Consider the following 17,172-nt stretch of genomic DNA (forward strand, 5'->3'; position numbering starts at 1 on the left):
AACTGGAAATAGAGGAAATTCTTTAAAATCCTGCTTCTGTTGGAATGATTCAAGTTTGTCCAAATTAAATCTAAAGCATCCCTGTTTGAATGTAACATAGTTTTGTATGAACAGTGCATCTGTTCTCCTTAGTGCAGAGCCTCATGGGGAAATTAGATTCAAGTGTTTTAAATCATTTTCTATTATTTTAGATCAATTTTTAAATCAGGTGAGAGATACATGCCCTTTGGACCTCTTGTTCTCTTCACTCCTAATATGGACCATAGACAAAAAGGGGACTATGGGAAATCTACCTAAGAAATTTGAGAACCATTCACATCAATGCAATACTACTCAAGATATATGGGATAAAAATAAATGAAATTTGTTGAAATCCAAGATGGCCACATGTGGACCATTTTGTTTCACAACCAATTTCAAACCATAATGGGCACAACATTGGATCAAAGGAGGACCTAAGTATGAAAATTTTGTTGCATATATCTGGTACATCTTGAAAAATGGTGTTCAAATCCAAACTGACTGCCTATAATTTTGGCTATTTTTCACCAGTCAGTTTCAAATCAATATTATACAACTAGATACTAAATCAGTGGAAAACAATGTATGGAAATATTTAATGATCCATCCAGTAAATCAGAAATAAAAATAATGACTTAAAATTCTAATATAGTTGCAAATATCAACCATTTTGCTTTTCCTAATTAGAATTGGAAAAAATTATCCATCACAGTTCATTTTCGGGAAATTATAAGAATTGTTTAATGACATATAGAAAGATTGATTTGAACAGCCTACCATCAAGATGGTAATTTATGTCACACTGTCATATGGTTAAATCTCAAACTAACTGCAACAAAATTTATTCTTAATTATTAATTTTGGTTATGTTGTTGTTTTTCTCAAACAACCGTTAAGAGAATGATAAATAAATTTATTTGAATTAGTTAAGAGGTTGGACTTTTGTTTTTTACTATACATCTATCTCTCCTCATAATGCAATCTGCTAGTGTATGACATCATGTAATTATCTACATATTGAGATCACAATATGTCATATTATTGGCTTATTCACTGAATGACAGGACATTCTTGTGATAAATGTAAGTTATATATAATGTATTTAAATTAAAGTAACAGCAATCATTATACATCCCTGGTAAGACAGATAGAAGAATGTTATTTTCCGGGTTTATGGTGGGTACTTGTCCTGTATATTATATTATAAAAGATCAGGATCACACGACTTCTTGTTTTGCTCCTGGATATAATCAAAGCACTAAATATACATTGACAACTCCAGCGAAAATGTCGACCGACGATACGGAACTGAAGGAAACAAATATTTCTGAGCAAGGTGACGAAGCTGCAATAGATAAAAAACTGACAGAACACGATGAAGTACCCGAAAACAAAGAACAGCATCCACAGGCCGGACCATCTAGCCCTGTATCTGAAACGAAATCCAAAAGTAAGTTGAAATTGCTCGTCTCTGACATTGTCTGATTTCAGTCCTAAAACAGGTTGAGCACAACCCCATGCATATGGATAAGAGACCTGCATTTGAGCGAATGTTACTGCTTTGAATAATCAGCCAGTTACTTAAACGCATGGTCATTTGAAATAGAAAACCAAGTTCTTACTATTTTGCTAGGAAATTTTCCAGGGGTGCAGAGAGCAAAATTGATCATATGACATAACCCTGGAGGATTCGAGGATGCTTTTTTGATCCGGTAGGGGTAAACCATGAAAAGGACCGAGAATGATTAGTAATGAAGAAAAGGTGTACTTTTAGGGTGTTTTATTAGCACACACAGATCACATAACGTTTTCACTGAATATATTTCTTATCGCAGTTGATGTATTGTTAAAGCCAGCTGGTGATGCCCCGATCATGAAAAAAAAGAGATGGGCTGTAGAAAGAAACAAGAAAGTGAACTGGATCAGTGAATTCATCAAGAAATATCTTAAACTGGACCCAAAGGAATCTATGGTGAGGCTGTTTGCGTTGTCCTTTGTCGTTGTCAAATGATAATAATAGAACACTGGTAAAGTTCAAGAAGCATTTAAAATGTAGATACAGGCAAGCTGCTAAACACTACATTTTATGTATTCATCTTTGTTCAATTATCCTGCACTGAAGTTGTTATCTAGATGAAAAGGCAAATTATTTGGTATGTGTCTTGATAAGACACTCCAAAATAAGCATGACTGGCAAGGTTTTGATTTGTTGGAACTTAAAAGAGACCACACAATATCTATAACAGTAGATATTTGACCAAGTGATCTTTTTGTCTGTATTTTGATTAATTACTACCTTAAATATTTTGTTCACATGTTAAAAATCCAATAACAATTTATTGGACTTTCAGAATGGTAGCTTGGTGTTGCATTGTCCATCAGTCATGTCAGTTGTTTTTATTAAACTGGATCTTGTTTGCCGTTTCCTTCCCCAGATTGCATTAAAATTTTTGTGACGATTTTTGAACTAGTTTTTAATCTTGTCTGGAGATTTTCCTTCTTCAATTCCAAATTTTTTTCATAATTGATTCATAGATATTAAAATCATGAAATGTACACATAGTTATGCTTTCCTGAGTGACATTTCAAATTGATAATATACTGAAAGACTTTTATCAACATATTAATCTTGTTCAAATGTCTCCTATTTCATTTTCCAAAATATCTCTTTGAAACTTCATAGAATTTCTAATAGTGACATGTTACTATGAAGATCAACGCAAATGACATATAGTGTTACATTTTCATATTTTAAAGTATTTTAACGAGGGCAATCAATATCAGCTGATATCTTGTTGCACGATTGTTGTAAAATTAATAAAGTTTATATGTATATGAGGTTCCACTATATGTACTTTTGTTTTAGATGAAGTACTAAGATTTGTTTCAAAAGAACAGTCATGACTCCAGTCCCTTTCCCAAATAAACTGAAACAATTGTTGAACATTGTTTGGATTCAGGATTTGTTTTTGTTTGTTTGTTTGTTTGTTTTAAACAACTGCCTCCATATATTCCATGTTGTCAAGATAATACATTCAAGCTGACCTTTATTAGCAATCTTGCTTTCTTTTCAGTTTCTGTATGTTCATCAGTCATTTGCTCCTTCACCTGACACTGAGATAGGCACAGTATTTGATGTAAGTATTCTAGAGTTTGTAAGGAAAGCATTAATAATTGCTCACCTTCTACACATGAAAATTACTTAATAAAATAAAATTATTTTCAAACCTGGATAGGAAAGGGAGGATAGGAGTAAATCCTATTTTATTTATATTTTATTATTTTTTGCCTGGATAGTTAATTTCATGATTTATAATATATTATATTTTATATTTCATAACATATTGTCAATTATTAGGTAGACCATAATTTGTCATATATAATTCATTATTTATTGTATTACAGAAAAAGTCCTTATATTATGACATTAGAAATAAATTGCAATTGATTATGAAAGCAAACAGCATATTCTTGTATTGATCTTTTTCAGTGTTTTGGTAGTGATGGGAAACTAGTGGTACACTATTGTAGGACCCAAGCATGGGGATGATATGTCTGAAAGGCAAGAGTTCAGCTGATATTCCAGTTGATGTCACAGAAAATTTATTTGAAAAAAAAAACATGACAGACTGTGAAATAGGTATTAAGCATGTGAGCCAAGTGCGACAAATTTTCTGCATGTTTTTCATATATTCTATTTCTGTTGTTATCACCATTGCAAAAATAACTGGAATTAATTTTGTTTAGTTTTACTAATAATTATGGAGAAATCTTGAAAGCAGAACAAGGCATCACAAAGAATGAAAATCTTCCCTATAGACTTATGTGGAATAAAGAAGATGGCCAAGGGTGTTAAGTTTCATCAAATTCCTTCAAGGAATGAAACCACAAAAGTGCTAACAAGGATTTTAAAAAAAAACAATAATAATGACCATAGCCTTACAATCCAGAAACTTGAATTTGTCTGTGATATTATGGTCATTCATATATGAATGAGAAGTTTCATCTAAATCCCTTCAGGAGTAAAGGCCACTGGAGTGCTGACAAAGATAAGTGTTATGTAACATACAGAACTGCCATATATCCTCTCCCCCCATTCTTCATCAGGGGATAAAATTCAGTTTTAAGGAATTGCTTTCCAATGTCATTTAATTGATTGTTTGTGATCAACATTATACAAAATGTATTTTACTGCCTCCACTGATATCAATTATAATTTGTTTTATTTTCTCAGAGTTAATGACAGAAAAATCAGAATAAATAAGTGAAAATAACTTTTAAAAGATGAATGTTTCTATCTGCAATTTCAAAAAATATATCAACTAAGATAGAACATGCTAATGGAAAGATTTTCAAAGGAGCAAAAAAAGCTTAATATATCTACTTAATTATCAGGAATTTTCTATAAACATCTCTGTAGACAGAAAGCAAACACTAATTGTGAGTAGATTTACAGAAGGTATTGATAAACAATTGAAAAATAGAATGGAGTTTGATAAGAATGTATGCTGAACTTGTAAATTATTGTTTCTTTTCATTTTTGAGAGGAATTAAAAGATTGTCTGTTCTTAAGTGAAGGATGGATATGCTTGAAATACTGTGATATTATATATATATGAGAGAGATAGGATTGTTAGAGGTGAAAGTGTATGGATGTGTTTTTCTTTTAGAGTCTGGCTTTAGTGTTGAGCCAGTGTGTTTAAAAGACTTCTTGTGTCAGAGACAGGCCTGTGATTTAATGAATAAGAAAACGATGGAAATTTTTTTTTCAAAAGACACCAATTCATCCATTGAATTCAGGAATGACTCAAAATGTCTTTACTCATGACAATGGCAGTCCATTTATTCTCTAACATCTACCCTACAAACATATATTATTTTGCCATCTGTATACTGGGTGGATACAATTCAGTCAATTTTATCATTGATAAATCATTCAAAATTTTTTTTGCCTTTGTTCCGGACCACTGCATCTGATTCAGTAGTAAAGGATCATGTGATTTATTTAAGTTTTGTGTGTGTAAATTATGAAATGTATGATTTGGTTTCACTGCAGAAAGTTTTGTTGTACACCATAAATGTTTCCCATAAATTTCATTTGTTTGTGACACAGGTGTGAGAAAGTAATATTCCGCCCTTTAGCAATACAGAGTTTTCAGCTGTTGTGAGCAGGTAGTTGTTTCTTTATGAGAGTAATATCATAATTTTTTTTTTTAATTGACACAATTATCTCTTAAATTAATAAGAACAGTCAATATCTGCTCACAAGAGCAGATATCTCTGCATCACAAAAAGACAGATTATTGTTGTTGAGAGAAAATGTACAAATCTTAAACAATAAAAACAAATTTATGTCCAAAATTAATTTCTCTGGTTTGTGTGATTTTTGTGACCATCAAAATAAAACCAGTAAAATATTCCTTAAATTTTGAATAATGAATTTACTCACTGTTTTCAATTTCAATGATTGAAGTCCTGTTTAACTTCTTTATATAGAAGTTGAAATCCATTGTCCATTTCAAAATTCTTGAAATTATATAATACGATACATTGATCTGTTTTTAAAACACAAAAATACAGAAAAAAAACAGGATCTTGCATGAATTTATTATTTCATAAGATTTATGAAAAAAAATGGGAGAACTTTTTTATGTTGATATAAAATTGGATTATGAAAAAGATTATGTTCATCATTGTAAACTCTGATGGTTTCCATTGGTCTCCAGTTTTACATTATCTGTTAGACTGCTTGGAAAAAACAGTATGGTTGACAAACTGACTCCCATTTTTTTTTTATAGTTTTGGGTTGGTTTTTTTAGCTCAGCTGATCCAAAGGACCAGTAAGCTTGTGCCATGTTGTGGAGTAAGATTTTAAAGAATTTGCTCTATTTCCCCTTTAGGGTCCTGGCAGTCCTGTTTAATGGGGCTGTGATTTATTTCCCTTCACCCAAGAATGCTTCTGACCAAATTTAGACAATGTCTATTCATACCTATAGGTGGCGTAGGATTTTAAAGAACTTGCAAAATTTCTTTTGAACCCCACCCCTCAGGCCAAGAGCCAATATTTATGCATACTTGGTTACACTTCTTTGAGGATGCTTCTTACAAAATTTGTCAAAATATGTTTTGTTGTTCATGACAAGTAGCGATTTTCAGTTAAATGGTGACAGGTCACAATATCAAAATTTTCTTTAAAGCTCACTTTATCAAAAGGACCACCAAGTTAAATTCGATAAGTCAGGCGACATTTAAATTTTGAACAATGTACCGTAAAATGATAAATGAATAAACAATTAAATAAATAATTCCAGACAGTTATGTTACCATCTTTAATTTACATTTGGCAAAATATACATGACATTGTGTGTAAAACATAAATACATTGTATCACAAAATAACAGTTGATCACCTTTATCAGTAACTGAAAGGTCAGCATCATAAATGAAAAAGGTATCTATTAGATTCTACAGGGAATGGTGAAAAAAAAATATTAGTTTCTCAAAAACTGATAAGTTGTAATCACAGAATTCTGCCATTTTTGGTTTTGTTTTGTCATTTAAAATACACCCCTACATTTTCCATACAAGTTTGCTGCCATTCTATCTAACCGGGAATAAAAAATATTCCTGTGTGAAATATCTCCCAAGAAACATGCAAACTTTGATGTCAACATTGTCATTTGACAACATGACAGCGACAAACACTTCTGATGGCGCAAATGTAAATATTTAAGTTATACACATGTTTTTACTTGAATTGGGGAGAGAAACTAATTTTTCATTTTCTTGCACTTCATAAATTGATGTCAGCATATTTTCCAAATCCTTTTGTATTGCTCTACATAAATAATGACAAATTTCCAATGCAATTCATTTCTGATTATTGAAATGAAAGCATAAAAATAACAATATACAATATTCAGTCTTAAGATAAGAAAAAATATGACCTATATTTATATATTTTTCAACATCAGCATATTCTATAGAGTCATCATCTAGTTATTCAACTCCAAGAACATGTCTTTTAGGAGAAAGTTTAATAAAGATATGTACAAATATTAAATTCATTCGAAAAGGTCAAACGTCAAGTGAAAGCTTTTAAAAGTCCATTTACTTGGTACATAAAATGTAGTTTATGTATTTTCCCTTTTTTTTCCCCCTAAGTAAGTGTGGATATTGCTGAGCTATGTGCAAATCCAATAAATGTAAAGACTCGCAATTTGTCAAAGTCTTCACTCACAAATTAAGTATTGAATTGGCTAGGCAGTAAATGTGTGTGCCATGTGCAATTCCATGACTTATTCATTTCTAATTTGTGAGTTTTAATATCTTCTCCCTTTCGATGTCAATGTTCTCAGAAATGATTAATTTCCATCTGCATCTTCATCCTTTTTTTGGTAGGATTTCTTTTTTTTCCTAATTTGGTAGTTTATGACAAGAACTCTCTATGTTGTTGATTACTGACAAGATGTTGTGGGAACTTCCAGACCAGGATGGCACCATCTTCACTGACACTGACGATATGGGTGTTTTTAGGTGAAATCTTGATTCTCTGGATATTTCCACTGTGTCCAAGTCCTACTGATATCACTTTTCCTTTTTTGTAATCCCACAGCTGAGTAAATGAAAATGAAATTCAATTAATTATCAACATTTTTATAAATACAAAACTTTCAAATTTTAAATATGAACCATGACATCTTCTCCATGTGCATACATTTATAAGCTAAATATGAAGAATTTAGAATTAGTGTATTTTGTAAACGACACTGAGAATTGAACTCAAAAGGTTTAATGATATGATAACTTTACTGCAAAGCCTTTTCAAAGTATTTTAGAAGTGTCTATAAAATTACACTGCAGAAGCCACCCTGGTAACACTAGAGTAGAACTTGCAGGCAGATAAATTTTCATACATTCTTTTTCTGTCATACCACATTTGGTATTCCCTAGCAAACACTGACTTTCATCACTGGCAAATCAGATTATGAACTTAATTACCATTTTATAACCTGAAAAAAAATCCAAAATAGAAATTAAATGTAAACGTACCTTCAAGATTTTGTCATCACCACCAGTAGCAATGAGGCTGCCATCTTCTGAGATGTCCATAGCATTGATTGAGCCACTTTCTGATCCGTCATTTTCACGAATCTTTGCACCATCGATGACGTCCCAGTAGACTAGCTTTTTGTCCGTACCGCCTGTCACAATTTGGTTTCCCTCTCTGTTATACACTACACACTTGAACAAAGTGGTTGCAAATACAATCTGGGAACGTTTATGCGTCCTGAAACATAAAGAACATCAAATTTGAAAATTCATTTCATATTTACATCATTTCATACCTCAAATGATTTCTGGGAAATTTTTTTTTCAAACCTGTCAGCTTTCCAAATGACTGACTTTTACAAAATTCTAAAAGTCAAAGAAACTCACACAAAAATAGGGAGGTGGACAGTTTTGTTTATGCCCATTCCATTCTAAAATAGTACCTTTACTACAACAAGTAAATGTTAATGAACTTCCTTACTTTGCAAAAACTTGAAGAAGAAATTATAAGGTATCACTTTTGTGATTATGTGAACGTATATAAAGCCTTTATCAATTTTTAGCTTATGTTAAAGGGAGTTAATCTTAAATTCTCTGGCCATGGTGTGATTGGACAATAAAGAATGATAACCACTCACCATCAACTTCATAATTTATATATGTTATGAAGCTGTACCAACTCCAGAAGCAAAGACAATAACGTAAAAGAAAGAATGGGTTCTAGGTAAATGGAAACGCCCCTTTATAAAATGTAAAAAAAAAAAAAACAAACATACAAAAAAAGAAGAAAAACACTAACAGTGTGATATCCCAGATTCCCTGGAAATCTTCAAGCGTAAATATCATTGTTATGCCTCCTGTGTTGGTTTATAGCTAGATATATGAGGGTAGTTTATTTTGATAGCAATAAGCCCATACCTGGTAATAAGCGCACATACTTCTAGTGAATCTTCATTGACCTGTAATAAGCCCACCTCCACACTTTAAGGAGGACTTAATGTGTAGATGTCCCTTAGCTTATTTCAAGATAAATGCATAGCATGCCAGATATTTGTCAACAATGAAACTCACTTCATGTCCCAGATGATGGTTGTTCCATCATGGCTGGATGACACACAGGTCTTTTCATCCTGGCTGATCTTGATGTCCGAGACAGACCCTCTGTGCTCCTTCATATTTTCCTTCAAGGAGTATGTTTTGTTGTCTTCTGAGACGCTCCATACACGGACTTGACCTTCTCCGCCCCCACTAATGATACGATGCTTACGTTCAGAAGTATAGGCCAGGGCAGTCACTCCATTACTGTGGGCATCCTCTATTGTAAACTTGAGGCAAAAGCCATTTTTGTTATGACCATAACCCCTGATTTTTCCATCATCCCATGCTAGAAAACAAAATTTGGAAAGTCAAATCATTGTGAAACAAGTTTGAATATACATGCATATGTCCTATACCAAGCAGGTACAATTCAGGATGATAGAAAATGGGCACATTTAACAAGAATTGTTAACTCTTGGCCATTAAACCTAATACCCCTGAAACTTCAAAATCATTTTGTAAAGATATGAAAAATGGAACATTGTGTAAACTCCACTGAAAATTAGGGACCTTGTAAAATATATCATGATTACACATCTATATTCAGATTACCGGTTACATTCACAAGGCTTCATACAAACTAGTTGATACTGCAATTAAAATAACTGGTTTTCCTTTTTAAGCAAAGCTGGAAAAAAAAAACGTCTGCTTACTGATGGACTGAAGACACAATGGGGTAACGCTTTAACTCTTTAGCCAAAATTACAAACATGAAATTTGTAGTCCTAGTTATTTTTGTTGATTCTCTATAAATCTAAATTTCACAAGAGGTCACACTGTGTATGTGCTGCTATTCAACAATGTGATTTCAAATGATGTACACTATCTCCAGCATATCTTGAAGCTTAGCAGGAATTATCATTAATGATATTTCATTGTATATGTAATAAGTCTGCTTTGCCTCATGAAAACTCATAGCACTATAAACAGTGAACTTCTACTTACCAGTAAACAGCTCTTGGCCATTTGGTGTTAAAATGACTGTGGTACAGGTGATGTTGGCTTCTGTGTGCCTCCAAAGCTCTCGGCCATTCTTCAGCAGCCAGAATCGGATCTGTCCTAACTGGGATGTCATGAAGGCGTCATTCATTAAGCTGGATGCAAATGAAAAAAGAATTATATATGGTACATACAAAAATTTTGTTTGTTTTTTTTTCTTTGTAAAATGCTGACGGGTACCTTCACAAAATATTCCCACAACCATCATTGAACTGTCGTGGTATTGCATTTATGGGCACCAAATTATGAAGAGTTGCAGAAAAAACATACCACAAGGTGGTATATCTTAACATGCAAAACTCTTGTCATTTATATTAACTGCAAATGCCATAAGAATACAGTTCAATGCATACACTTACAGTCCCTTCAGACATGTTACTGTCTTACACCAGTGATACCTTGATTTAAACAAAAACAAAGAATTTGTCCTTGACAGAATAATCTGTCAAAAGAAACAGCCATCATTTTGACAATTGTTAAATCAATACATTTGTAGTACGGCCATGGCTGTTTCTCATCCTTGACACTCCAGAGGTTATGCTCACTTTTTGCTTTTGAGCCCCCCCTCATAGCCCATGGAGTATCAAAAATCAAAAATGCCCACAGTAATGACATTGACATAGGTTGTGCATTGGATGTCACATTTAATGCTGTAAAGCCTTTCTGGTTTGTTTTTATTGTGATATTGCCATGAAAACGTAAATATAAATAAAACTGCTGAGAAACTTACGGTGAGAAACTAATATCTGTGACTGATTTGTTGTGGGCTGTTTTTATAAGCTCACATGAGAAGTCTGCAAAATTGAACCTGTAGATCTGGGAGTTTGTCATTCCAACAAAAAACTGAAAGGATGAAAAAGAGTTAAGATTATGGATACATACAGGTACCTTATAACATAATACATACATTAGGGGTTATCAAAATATATTTTCAAAGCTATTACCATAGATTGCATTCTGTCAGAAAATGGAGAATCTGTCACATGGATAATGAAACGAGCCATTCACATGCGTATATTGTCAACTTTATTGTAAATGTACATTCTTTAATGCGGTTCAAAAATTGTTTACCAAACACCACCACCCTTGGTTAACTGCCAAACAAGCTGAATTGATCATATGACAAAGTCATGCTGTACTTCCATGTATTGCAAGGCATGTGTGACATGTGAGGTAAACATAAATGAATATGTATTACTTTACCGACTGTCTTATTTATTTTGTGAGTAGGAGATGAGATTGTTGTCCATCAATTTTTTTATTCCAACCTGGTTTTTATTATAAATATCTTTCATTCTGTTTGTGTTTTCACATACCTGCTGACCTTGTCCTCTCAAGGCGATGGCTGCCACAGAAACGTTTTCTTTCTTATAATTTTCATCAAACCAAGACCTGTTTTAATACACAAGTAGGCAATTAGTTAATACATGAGATAATAACATTATATCTTTTAATTCTAGATTGTAACATATTTAAGACGGTGTTTAGTACACAATATACTGCAACACAATATCCAGTATTCATAAACAGTCTATGTATAGTAACAAGCTCATCCAAATCTATAGTTCAATAAAAATATGAACAAAACACTAAATGTTACGTAATAAGCCCACCCTTTGGATTTGTTTAGGATATGTTAGAAATTATATCAATACACAATCAAAAAGAAAAAGTACTGACCTCTTCTTTTCAAACACCCATTCATTTTTCTTGTTACGGTTGTACGCCACTAATGCGACTTCTCCCTCTCCAGATCCTATCAACATCATTTGCTTGTCGTGGAGGTGAGCAAGGGCAGTAACTCCGCAACCAAAGTTTTTCTGTTTTTTACAGTTTGTCCCCCCCGGACCATGAAATTGGAAGAGTTTTGTTTCTACATTTACACCGAGAATGTCACCTGTGGTGGTACCACACAGCAAATAGTTACCTTTCATCTGAAAAGTAGCAAATACAGTTCAATCAATAAACAAATATTTTTCAGTGATTCAAAAAAATGTTGTATATTTTGTTGTCAGCTAAATTTGACTCATTTTGGTTTTGGTAAATTTACTTTGGTTTGGTTTGTCTAAATTTCAATTCCAACATCCATGTGTCAAATTTTGACCCTCAAATCCGTTCGCAAAATTCTTTTTAAACTTTAGTTAATAATTTCAAAGCTATGATAAATGTCTGGCCAAACCTACAAAGACCCAAAAATCTAATATGTCAAAACCTGGGACATACCTAACTGTACTTTTGTATACTTTGGTCAAACCATTGTTTTTTCAGTCTGCAAGTTAACTATCTGTATAACTGGGACATATCTATATATGGGGACATACCTGCTTATATTTGTTAATCTAGGACACACCTGTATCATTTGAACACCTGGGACATTACCTATATATACATTTACCTGTGAAATGCCTGTATATTTGTATACATATATTTGTATTTATATCTGTACACTTAAGACATTACATACCTCTATACATTTACAGATCCTGACGTATTGACCCATGGCGACATCTGTCGGCTTTATTTTCCTGTTTTCCACATCCAGTTCCCAAACTCTCAGTGTACAACTGAAAAATACAATTTTTGAAATATAATCATATTGTTGATCTGAAGAAAATTTAACATAAACATTTAACATCAGTAAAGGTTTTATAAAAAACCTTGATCCTTGGAAGAATTTTCTCTTTTCACATCACCTGCAATGAAGAGTCACAGAAGAGAGACTAAGGTATCATCCACATTTCACTTTAAAGTTCTGCATTTAGATCTATTGCTCAAAGAGTTTAAGTCCAACTTATACCAACCTAGGTATACATATAGCTAAACCAAATAGTAGATAACACAACACATTCATCATTTACAAATTTACAAAATATCTCCCAGATTTTATGGATCCAGCAAAACTCTGAAAATAGGGATGTTTAGAAACTGGACATGAAAAGCTTTGTGTTTTTTATTTTCTTTATATTTTTTTTTTTTTTTTTTTTTTGCTAAAAAGTTTAGTATCATATTAAGACAAGTCCTGTAAAATATCAGACAGGTTTTCCTCTTGTTTCTTGGCAAGAGTGATAATTTTGGGTTAAGAATGCCTTGTTTGAGTGAATTTTGAGCATTACAGAATTAACAAAAAATTACTCTAATGTTTTAACCTCAGTTTTTAGACATGAAAATAATATCTATGGTATTTAAATATCATTAACTGAAATCAATTTAAGTATTTAGGGAATGGAGGGGTAAGGCAGAGACAATAATGTATTTTGCATTTTGCTAAAAAACAAAAAGGAACAGGGGAGACAATTTATTTTTGTTTCTGCTTGCATTCATAAAAAAACATCATGTAACAGAAAAGGTCTGAAGATTTTAATAAGATCATAAAAAAGGTGTGCATATTATGAAATTTCAGTTTCTGCATGAAATCCTTAACTATATTACGTCATATGATGCTTGGTAATAATCTTGTTTACATCTCATGCAAATATTCAGTAGAGATAAGCCCAAGGGACCAATATGCCCATTCTAACACAAACACAGTGTGGGCTTATTCTGGGAGAATATATATTTTTCAGCTCTTTCTAAACAGTAATAGATAAACAAGATTGTGATTTTGTGCACATTGGGCAATGAATTCGTTATTTACCTACCCTACCAGGCATGAACATATTATCAGCAGATATATCCTTGGTAGTAATACTTACTCTCCACCGGTGAAGAATTTGTATTCGTCTGTTTCATGATATGCAACACACATAGTGTTTCCTGCACTTTCAAGTTGAGCTGGTGAACCACAGATTGAAGTTTTGGTTTTAACGTCCCATACCACCACTCTGTCAAAGAAATATAAACAATATATAAAGATGAAAGATTTACAACTCTTAGCAACTTTCTAAGCATGATGTGGAGCTATAGTACAAAAGCAACCTTTACAAAAGTATTTACAAAGAAAGCCTTACAGGTGAAAAAGTTTGAAAAAGATGTTGAAACTTTGGACACAAGAACTTAACTTGAATTTGATATAAAAGTAGTAAATTTTCATTTATTTTACTAAGTGGATGGACAAGAGTTGAAAGGAATATTACTGTATTTGGAAACCCTTTAACAAAATGAGGAAAAAAGTGGGATGGTGGTATGTACACTTATTCAGTCATATACAGAATACAAATTTAGTAGGTAAGATAGTGATTACATGGATTATTCTGCATATTAAAAAAATTAACTTAAATATAATACTTCAGATTATTTCTTGTGTACAATCTTAATTAACACAGACATTCCTACAAATAGTTGGGCCCAAAGGACAGGACCAGGCACCAGTTTCACAAAAGTTCTATAAATTAAGAAAATTTCTCAAAATCCGGAAAAGCATTATTGAAATCGAAACCAGGTCCCAGTTATTCAAAGAATAATAAGAGATAACCAGTGGTTAAAGCTAATGGGAAGCATTCTTTATCATTTCAAAGCTGTAGGTTTGTTGAGACTTGTCAGATTAATACATTTGGAGTGTTGATTTTGCATGTAATACTCTAGTTTGTTCGGTGGTGGCAATTGGAATTTTTCACAAGCCACTGGTTACTCTTAACTTATTTTTTATGAGGGCCAGATTGTACAACTAATCTTAGAACCTTGATCACTCTGTATGCATGTCTCTTCAAGCCCAACAAAAACAGTCATAAGCAATAACCTCAAATATTTTCAAATGCGTTTTATCCTACACACTCAATAACGGTGGTTTTTCACATTCAACGAAAACTTACGATCCATCATCTTGTCCTCCTAAGGAAAGGAGGAAGGTGTCTTTTGGTGAAAATACCAAAGCTTCAATTTTCACTTTGTGGAGTTGTAATCGTTTATAAAGCTCCCTTTTTTCATAATTCCATATGATTATATCAGCCTGCAAATCAAAAGACAATGTTAATGTATTTCCTAATACATTTTATGTTCCTTATGAATTTAATGTTTTATATATTCTCTGGGCTGTTGAACTGCAGCAATAATTTAAAGCAAAAATATATTGTTTTGAACTGATTTATATGCTAAATACACATCATGATCAGAAGAAAATTTCAATAATTAGGAATCAAGAAAAGTTTATGCTTTCTCTAAATATTCTCAAGAATATCAATGCCTTTTCAGGCAAACTCTGATCTAAAACATGGTAGATGGTTTTAGATTGAAATATAAAAACAACCCATTGATTTTGAAAAAAACAAAATACTAACTTTGAACCCCATATGAGTGACTTGGCCGGAAGCAATGTATTTGCCAGTGTTGGAAACAGTAATGCAGGATACATCTAATGAATGTCCCATTAAAGTCTGCTGTTTTTTTGTTTCAATGTTTTCGATGATGACGGTGTTCCCAAGTGAGTAGATGAGATGTTGTCTGTCAGGATGAACTTTGAGGCCATTTGGAATGCCATCTAAAAGAACAAAGTGATTATTAAAATTCTGCACTCACTTGAAATAAATATTCTTCCATTTTTCAGTCAAGAAGTACTTTAATGTCTAAAGAAACAACAGAATCTGATATCAATAGATCATAGTGCACCACTTGATAATGTGTGAACAAACATTGTATTTAAACACAGAAATCTGACTTTTATAAATGATTTCATAATCAATTTTATAAATTATAGTCGTCATACTACATATCTCCTCTATGAAAAGCTAATGGTAAATTTCTAATACTGAAGCAGAATAACTACTACATAAAACATCCGACTCCTAATTGTGATTTTCGGGAAGTAAAGTTAGAATAAATTTATTTCAAATGAAAAAAAACCGTGAAATTAATCAACGGTTGAACATTGTGTAATATTTATCCATACCTACAGAGTATCAAATTATTGACTGACAGTTAAGGTTTAGACCCTAACATAACACCCCAACCCCAAAAAGAAACGCACACACACACACACACACACACACCTCTATTTCTTTTTCACTTCAACTCATATCTCAGCCTCCATTTTGGAGTGTATTGGAGATTAATGTGATTTATTCGAATCGATAACGTTTATTCACTTTTTTCAGTTTCTAGACGAATAATGAGTAATGGTACAAAGACCGGCAACATAGCTAGTAACAATATCAACATAGATATAAGATGTCGTTACCAACATGCCAAGATAGGTGCGTAATGCATACTATGCAATTATCTTAACGAACAATTACAAATCAAATATCATATATTCATTACTTACTATATCCTACGATATATTCCAGCTCCAAACGGGGTCCATCATAAGAATTGGCCATATTTGCAGTTGTGTTCGCTGTGAGATGAACAGCTTCAACAAATGCAATGCTTTGAAATTTACTCGTCGCTAAGGGATACAGACATGGTGACAATTCGAACGCCACCTATGCCTAACAATCAATACAAGAGAAGACAAATCGTGCTAGTCCAGACATGTGCAAAGCAACTGAAAACTCGGAACAATAATGTCTAATCCAAATTTTGAAGAGGAAATTGATTGTATTGTATTTTTTCATACAATTATTTATATCAATGCAAGACAACATAACGCAACTGTTCAATTTCACAACTGTTGTACGATATATACGCGATACGATTTATTACGGGAAATATTTAGGCCTGTAATTCTCAAAATAATTGCCCGGTGTTTATGAAACAGATTTGTAGAAGAAGCTCTCAAAAGTTTATAAATCAAACAAAGCGTTTCAATACTGCCTGATTCTGAACAGTTTGTAGTCGGCACTAAATTGATGTAAAATATATATTATCTCTTTTTCTCTTCTATTTTTTCAATTCTATCTTCTTATCTTTTCCTCCTTTTGACAAAATTATTTAAACTTACAATTGTACGTCTACCAATGACATATTTTCATGTTTATAGTATAAATATATGTAACGTGTAGTATATTAATTATTTGTAATTTCATAAATGGAGAAGATTCATAAGTTGCTAGAAATTGTCTCTGATCCATTTATCAGCTACTGATAATGAAAAATGTTTAAATCAACAGAAGCGCCATTTTTTGACACC

The 17,172-nt window shown here is 32.4% G+C and overlaps 2 protein-coding genes across 2 annotated transcripts; one reads left to right on the forward strand and one right to left on the reverse strand.

The window, feature by feature from the left end:
• Positions 1–1,299: 1,299 nt before the first annotated feature.
• On the forward strand, positions 1,300–5,386 carry LOC132554520 (ubiquitin-like protein ATG12). The gene is made up of 4 exons (XM_060218838.1): positions 1,300–1,471; positions 1,857–1,993; positions 3,096–3,158; positions 3,512–5,386. Exons 1-4 carry the CDS (start codon positions 1,309–1,311, stop codon positions 3,569–3,571), a joined length of 423 nt encoding a protein of 140 aa, XP_060074821.1. The 5' UTR covers positions 1,300–1,308; the 3' UTR covers positions 3,572–5,386.
• A 1,923-nt stretch (positions 5,387–7,309) lies between these two features.
• LOC132554556 (cilia- and flagella-associated protein 52-like) lies at positions 7,310–16,429 on the reverse strand. The gene is made up of 12 exons (XM_060218881.1): positions 16,366–16,429; positions 15,383–15,582; positions 14,918–15,054; positions 13,862–13,990; positions 12,634–12,733; positions 11,850–12,103; positions 11,486–11,561; positions 10,900–11,012; positions 10,116–10,264; positions 9,144–9,456; positions 8,073–8,310; positions 7,310–7,635 (listed from the first exon to the last, which is right to left on the reverse strand). The coding sequence occupies exons 1-12, from the start codon at positions 16,418–16,420 to the stop codon at positions 7,450–7,452; spliced, it is 1,950 nt and encodes a 649-aa protein (XP_060074864.1). The 5' UTR covers positions 16,421–16,429; the 3' UTR covers positions 7,310–7,449.
• Between the last annotated feature and the right edge of the window lie 743 nt (positions 16,430–17,172).

This window comes from Ylistrum balloti, unplaced genomic scaffold, assembly GCF_031769215.1.
Source record: "Ylistrum balloti isolate Yb309-2 unplaced genomic scaffold, AGI_CSIRO_Ybal_v1 Utg370416, whole genome shotgun sequence".
Classification (NCBI taxonomy): domain Eukaryota; kingdom Metazoa; phylum Mollusca; class Bivalvia; order Pectinida; family Pectinidae; genus Ylistrum; species Ylistrum balloti.

Bases quoted from the DNA above. Each gene is read 5' to 3' on its own strand.
- LOC132554520 (XM_060218838.1), top strand. From the start codon at position 1,309: ATGTCGACCGACGATACGGAACTGAAGGAAACAAATATTTCTGAGCAA. The intron at 1,472-1,856 runs GTAAGTTGAAAT...TTCTTATCGCAG, and splicing joins ATCTGAAACGAAATCCAAAA to TTGATGTATTGTTAAAGCCA. The intron at 1,994-3,095 runs GTGAGGCTGTTT...CTTTCTTTTCAG, and splicing joins TGGACCCAAAGGAATCTATG to TTTCTGTATGTTCATCAGTC.
- LOC132554556 (XM_060218881.1), bottom strand. From the start codon at position 16,420: ATGGCCAATTCTTATGATGGACCCCGTTTGGAGCTGGAATATATCGTA. The intron at 15,583-16,365 runs GTAAGTAATGAA...TTGTTCTTTTAG, and splicing joins GGAATATATCGTAGGATATA to ATGGCATTCCAAATGGCCTC. The intron at 11,013-11,485 runs GTATGTGAAAAC...TCATCCTTTCAG, and splicing joins TGAGAGGACAAGGTCAGCAG to TTTTTTGTTGGAATGACAAA.